The sequence below is a fragment of the Nerophis ophidion genome, linkage group LG26, assembly GCF_033978795.1.
Source record: "Nerophis ophidion isolate RoL-2023_Sa linkage group LG26, RoL_Noph_v1.0, whole genome shotgun sequence".
Lineage (NCBI taxonomy): Eukaryota > Metazoa > Chordata > Actinopteri > Syngnathiformes > Syngnathidae > Nerophis > Nerophis ophidion.
The window spans coordinates 22289112-22296611 of NC_084636.1; the positions used below are offsets into that span (position 1 = coordinate 22289112).

The 7500-nt window shown below is 38.8% G+C and overlaps 1 protein-coding gene across 1 annotated transcript in view; it reads left to right on the top strand.

Annotated features, from left to right (window-relative positions):
• LOC133543577 (potassium/sodium hyperpolarization-activated cyclic nucleotide-gated channel 1-like) overlaps positions 1-7500 on the top strand; it is a 96130-nt gene that overhangs the window by 4539 nt on the left and 84091 nt on the right. The window contains exon 2 of the mRNA XM_061888232.1: positions 3074-3841. Coding sequence (XP_061744216.1) covers positions 3207-3841 — 635 coding nt within the window. The 5' untranslated portion in view covers positions 3074-3206. The remainder of the gene's footprint in view (positions 1-3073; positions 3842-7500) is intronic.

The following is a 7500-nucleotide window of genomic DNA, read 5'->3' on the forward strand; positions in this document are numbered from 1 at the left end:
GACAAGTTGAAAAACGTATTCGGGTGTTATAAATTAGTGGTCAATTGTATGGAATATGTACTGTACTGTGCAATCTACTAATAAAATGCAAAATGTCTGCTGATTTGTTGCATATAAGTGCATGTTTAAGAAATAAATTAGTTAAATTGTACATATTGTTGCAAATATTTAGCATTAACAGATGTGTGAATGAATAGAAAACTGCACCTGAAAAGCAGACTTGAGCATATTTATCCTATTCTCTATAGTTCCAGCCTAGTTGAGATGGATTCTGATGGATTCCTTAGTCCCTATGTGTCAAAGTCACCAATACTCCATCAGTGTTGGCAATAAGACTTTTCAAAATGGACCCCCATCAAGTCATAAAAACGGGGTCCCACGGTACATTTTTAGGCTTGTACTTTTTTGTAACCGTTTTGAAAACAAATGATAAATGTATGCATTATCCTCTTATATCTCACATTCTTTTTGGAAAAAGGTTGTCATAAACATTACTTATATCATTCAAAAATAATAAAAAAAAAAAGAAAACACATTTTTATGCATGTCTAAATGTATTCAGTTATAAACATTCATTCTTTCCATCGTAGATCTAAACTTTAGATTCAGATGGAGACTTTACATTTTATCCTATATTTTTCTTGTAATATTTTCAGAATTTTTGTTTAATTTCTTTGCCAAAGTAAACCAACGAAAACAATATGAAGTTGTCTTTATTTTTGTTTTGTTTTTAATGCCATGATTTTAGGTCAGCACGGTGTGACAGAGGTTATTGCATCTGCCTCACAAAACGAAGGTCCTGAGTAGTCCTGGGTTCAATCCCAGGCTCGGGATCTTTCTGTGTGGAGTTTGCATGTTCTCCCCGTGACTGCGTGGGTTACCTTCTAAGTACTTCGGCTTCCTCCCACCTCCAAAGACATGCACCTGGGGATAAGTTGATTGGCAACACAAAATTGGCCCTAGTGTGTGAATATGAGTGTGAATATTATCTGTCTATCTTTGTTGGCCCTGTGATGAGGCGGTGACTTGTCCATGGTGAGATAGATTCCAGCGACCCCAAAAGGGACAAGTTGTCAGGCTTGCCCCTAACAGTTTGGTTGTGTTAGTTTTTCCTCTGTGTGTTTAGTATTTCCTGTCTTTAGTTCTGGTCAACACTCTTATTTTGGTTCAGTTTCCTGTTTGTCTCCCTGAGTGCTGTGTCCCCTCAGATGCGGCTGGTTGGCACCTGGCCACACCTGCAGAGGGGTTAGTGCGTCTGCCGCACAATACGAATGTCCTGCAGTCCTGGGTTCAAATCCAGGCTCGGGATCTTTCTGTGTGGAGTTTGCATGTTCTCCCCGTGAATGCGTGGGTTCCCTCCGGGTACTCCGGCTTCCTCCCACCTCCAAAGACATGCACCTGGGGATAGGTTGATTGGCAACACTAAATTGGCCCTAGTGTGTGAATGTGAGTGTGAATGTTGTCTGTCTATCTGTGTTGGCCCTGCGATGAGGTGGCGACTTGTCCAGGGTGTACTCCGCCTTCCGCCCGATTGTAGCTGAGATAGGCGCCAGCGACCCCGAAAGGGAATAAGCGGTAGAAAATGGATGGATGGATGTTTAGTTAAATCATGTTTTTCTACAAAATGCCTCCCTCCTTCTCTGCATTTTGGGGTTTGTCACAAACAAACTCTGACACAAGTGGTAGGAAATGGAAGGATGGATGCCATCATTTAAATAGTCCAGCCTGTGTGTGCACAAATTTTCCTCCATTTGGCTCCTAAGCTAAAAATTAGTTTGACACCCCCATGATCTATAGTTACAGCCTAGTTGAGATTGATTTTGATGCATTCCAAAAAGATAGATATAACTTTATTGATTCCTTCAGAAGAGTTAACTCGGGAAAATTAAAATTCCAGCAGCATTGTACAGAATTGAGATCGAATTTAAAAAAGTAAATAATGGGGGTATAAACGGAAACAAAATAGAAAAATATTACAATAAGAATAATAATTAAAAAAAAGAAACAGTAAGACTAAAAATAGGCAGTAGTGACCATGTTATGAAACTCCGGAGAGGAGTTATACAGCCCAGTGCAGTGGTATGCCAAGGGGTGCGTGACATTTTGTTTTTAAAAATGCTAAAAAAAACAATTCAAAAATCCTTTATAAATATATTTATTGAAAAATACTTCAACAAAATATGAATGTAAGTTCATAAACTGTGAAAAGAAATGCAACAATGCAATATTCAGTGTTGACAGCTAGATTTTCTTGTGGACATGTTCCATAAATATTGATGTTAAAGATTTTTTTTTTTTTTTGTGAAGAAATCTTTAGAATTAAGTTTATGAATCCAGATGGATCTCTATTACAATCCCCAAAGAGGACCCTTTAAGTTGATGATTACTTCTATGTGTAGAAATATTTGACAATTGAATCACTTGTTTAGTTTTCAACAAGTTTTTAGTTATTTTTATATCTTTTTTTCAAAACAGTTCAAGAAAGACCAGTAGAAATTAGCAATATTTTGCACTGTTATACAATTTAATAAATCAGAAACTGATGACGTAGAGCTGTATTTTACTTCTTTATCTCTTTTTTTTCAACCAAAAATGCTTTGCTCTGATTGGAGGGTACTTGAATCAAAAAAATGTTCATGTTTTTTTCATCACTGAAAAAAGGTTGAGAACCACTGCACAAGGCATACCTTTCAAGTACCCCCATTTGAGAACCACTGGTCTAATGGCGTGTCGGACTAAGCGTCATTTTCGTCAATTAGTATTTATATATTTTAGTATATATTTTTTATTTATTTTTTTGGGCCATTTTTGAGAGTGTAGTGGTATTTTGTGACGGGGTCCCAGCACGCCTCCTGGCCCGGACAGAAGCGTAATTTCACATGTTGTACACAAGATGGCAGTATTTAGCCGCGCTAGTAGACGCTGGAAGCAACAGGCTGCCTGGCAAAGTATTTAGTAATATAGCAAGATAAGTTTTTTTTTGTTTTTTTTTACTCTTTTAGATGTATTTATCATATTTTATGCATGCAATTAATATATTTTAAACTATTTATTTTGATTGTATGCTTCATAGTTAAAAGTGCGTGAGTGTGCGTGGGCTCCCAGGTGTTTTGTGGGTGCGCGACGGACGAGGAGGAGCCACATTCCGGCAGTGGCAGGCGGGCGAGGAGTGGACGGATGGCAGCAGAGGAGGCAGCATCAGCACCATGAAGAGATGTGCGCCGGGGGGCGGGGCGGCCTCCTCCTTTGCGCGCAAAAACTCCAACAACAACGAGCTCCTGCTCCTCCAGGACCACTGCTCGGAGTCCTTCAGCCTGCACTGGAATGTTCCACCGGACGACGGCGGCGGCGGCTGGGGCTCGGCCGCCGGCATGATGTGCAACAAGAACGGAGATTGCCGAAGAGAGCCGACCAGCTCCGGGAGCCTCTCGTCCCTCATATCCAGGCAGGAGAAGCGCGCCGATGGCGGGGTAGAAGCCGAGGAGGGCGCGCGCATGGACGGCTCCGGGGTGTCGGCGGGGTCTCCGCCACACGGGGCCGAGGTCAGAAGCGCCTCGGCGGGCATGGAGAAGAAAGACTCCCGGGTGTCTTTCTCCAAGGGACACACCCCGGGTCAGCAGTCCAGGAACTCCAAGGCGGAGGACGGCTCGCAGATAGTCGCGGACGATGGCGACTCCAGTCGGAACCAAACTTACATGCAGCGGCAGTTCACCGCCATGTTGCAGCCCGGGGTCAACAAATTCTCCCTGCGGATGTTCGGCAGCCAGAAGGCGGTGGAGAAGGAGCAGGAGCGGGTCAAGTCTGCGGGGAACTGGATCATCCATCCCTACAGCGACTTCAGGTACGCACAACTTTTTACACAGAATATAAAGTCCACATATAAATCATGTATTGTGGCGGGCACTAAGACTGGATTCACTCCACATGAGGTATTCAATACAATTCGTACCCAAAAAGCAAAAAAAAGTATGCACTCCATAAAAATTGTTGACATGGGCTGCTAAAAATAAACACAAATAAAATATATCCAAATTTAAATGCAATCAGGGCCTATTGCACTTTTACTAGTAGTAACAAAAACAAAAAGTATGTGAAGTGAATTATATTTATATAGCGCTTTTTCTCTAGTGACTCAGAAACCCAATATCTAATTCTTACATTTAAACCAGTGTGGGTGGCACTGGGAGCAGGTGGGTAAAGGGTCTTTCCCAAGGACACGACGGCAGTGACTAGGATGGCGGAAGCGGGGATCGAACCTGCAACCCTCAAATTGCTGGCACGGCCGCACTCCAAACATGGCCCCAAAATGTATAAAAAAGTATGCACTCCATAAACATTGCTGACATGGGATGCTAAAAATTAACACAAATAAAATATGTCCAAATTTAAATGTAATTAGGGCCTATTGCACTTTTACTAGTAGTAACAAAACCACAAAAAGTATGCACTCCAAACATGGCCCCAAAATGTAGAAAAAAGTATGCACTCCATAAATATTGACATGGGCTGCTAAAAATAAACACAAATAAAATATGTCCACATTTAAATGTAATTAGGGCCTATTGCACTTTTACTAGTAGTACCAGAAACACAAAAAGTATGCACTCCAAACATGGCCCCAAAATGTGGAGAAAAGTATGCACTCCATAAACATTGTTGACATGGTCTGCTAAAAAAACCCACAAATTAAATATGTCTAAATGTAAATGTAATTAGGGCTTATTGCACTTTTACTAGTATTAGCAGAAACACAAAAAGTATGCACTTCAAACATGGCCCCAAAATGTAGAAAAAATGTAGGAAAAAGTATGCACTCCATAAACATTGTTGACATGGGCTGCTAAAAATAAACAAATAAAATATGTCCAAATTTAAATGTAATTAGGGCCTATGGCACTTTTACTAGTAGTAACAAAAACACAAAAAGTATGCACTCCAAACATGGCCCCAAAATGTAGAAAAAAGTATGCACTCCAAACATGGCCCCAAAATGTAGAAAAAAGTATGCACTCCAAAAACATTGTTGACATGGGCTGCTAAAAATAAGCAAATAAAATGTGTCCAAATTTAAATGTAATTAGGGCCTATTGCACTTTTACTAGTAGTAACAAAAACACAAAAAATATGTGAAGTGAATTATATTTATATAGCGCTTTTTCTCCTGTGACTCAAAGCGCTTTACATAGTGAGACCCAATATCTAATTCTTACATTTAAACCAGTGTGGGTGGCACTGGGAGCAGGTGGGTAAAGTGTCTTGCCCAAGGACACGACGGCAGTGACTAGGATGGCGGAAGCGGGGATCGAACCTGCAACCCTCATATTGCTGGCACGGCCGCACTCCAAACATGGCCCCAAAATGTAGAAAAAAGCATGCCCTCCATAAACATTGTTGACACGGGCTGCTAAAAATAAACACAAATAAAATATGTCCAAATTTAAATGTAATTAGGGCCTATTGCACTTTTACTAGTAGTAACAAAACCACAAAAAGTATGCACTCCAAACATGGCCCCAAAATGTAGAAAAAAGTATGCACTCTATAAACATTGTTGACATGGGCTGCTAAAAATAAACACAAATAAAATATGTCCACATTTAAATGTAATCAGGGCCTATTGCACTTTTACTAGTAGTAACAAAAACACAAAAAGTATGCACTCCAAACATGGCCCCAAAATGTAGAAAAAATTATGCACTCCATAAACATTGTTGACATGGGCTGCTAAAAATAAACAAATAAAATATGTCCAAATTTAAATGTAATTAGGGCCTATTGCACTTTTACTAGTAGTAACAAAAACACAAAAAGTATGTGAAGTGAATTATATTTATATAGCGCTTTTTCTCTAGTGACTCAAAACACTTTACATAGTGAAACCCAATATCTAATTCTTACATTTAAACCAGTGTGGGTGGCACTGGGAGCAGGTGGGTAAAGTGTCTTGCCCAAGGACATGACGGCAGTGACTAGGATGGCGGAAGCGGGGATCGAACCTGCAACCCTCAAATTGCTGGCACGGCATGTTTGGAGTGCTCCAAACATGGCCCCAAAATGTAGAAAAAATTATGCACTCCATAAACATTGCTGACATGGGATGCTAAAAATAAACCCAAATAAAATATGTCCAAATTTAAATGTAATTAGGGCCTATTGCACTTTTACTAGTAGTAACAAAACCACAAAAAGTATGCACTCCAAACATGGCCCCAAAATGTAGAAAAAAGTATGCACTCCATAAACATTGTTGACATGGGCTGCTAAAAAATAAAACAAATAAAATATATCTAAATGTAAATGTATTTAGAGCCTATTGCACTTTTACTAGCAGTAACAAAAACACAAAAAGTATGCACTCCAAACATGGCCCCAAAATTTAGAAAAAAGTATGCACTCCATAAACATTGTTGACATGGGCTGCTAAAAAATAAAACAAATAAAATATATCTACATGTAAATGTATTTAGGGCCTATTGCACTTTTACTAGTAGTAACAAAAACACCAAAAGTATGCACTCCAAACATGGCCCCAAAATTTTGAAAAAAAAAAAATGCACTCCATAAACATTGTTGACATGGGCTGCTAAAAATAAACACAAATAAAATATGTCCACATTTAAATGTAATTAGGGCCTATTGCACATTTACTAGTAGTAACAAAAACACAAACAGTATGCAATCCAAACATGGCCCCAAAATGTAGAAAAAAGTATGCACTCCATAAACATTGTTGACATGGGCTGCTAAAAATAAACACAAATAAAATATGTCCGAATTTAAATGTAATTAGGCCCTTTTGCACTTTTACTAGTAGTAACAAAAACACAAAAAGTATGCACTCCAAACATAGCCCCAAAATGCAGAAAAAAGTATGCACTCCATAAAAATTACTGACATAGGATGTTAAAAATAAAACAGAACTGGCCAGAATTAAATGTAGTTAGGGTGTATTGCAATTTTACCAATTGTTACACTAACACAAAAAGTACTGTATGCACTCCTCAAACACTGTGGACAACAGGGGGGTTGAACACTTACAATTTGTCTCACAAATGCAAAAAAAAAAAATCTCCATAAACATGGGATGCTGAAAATATACAAAAAAAGATGTCCAAATTTAAATGTAGTTAAGGCGTATTGCAATTTTACTATTAGTAACAAAACACAAAAAGTATGCACTCCAAACATGGTGGATATAGGGTGATGAACATATTAAAATTTGTACCCAAAATGCAAACAAAAGGTAGGCACTCCATAAACATTGTTGACATGGGCTGCTAAAAATAAACACAAATAAAATATATCCACATTTAAATGTAATTAGGGCCTATTGCACTTTTACTAGTAGTAGCAGAAACACAAAAAGTATGCACTTCATACATGGCCCCAAAATGCACTCCATAAACATTGTTGACATGGGCTGCTAAAAATAAAAGGTAAAATATATCTAAATTCAAATGTATTTAGGGCCTATTGCACTTTTACTAGTAGTAACAAAAA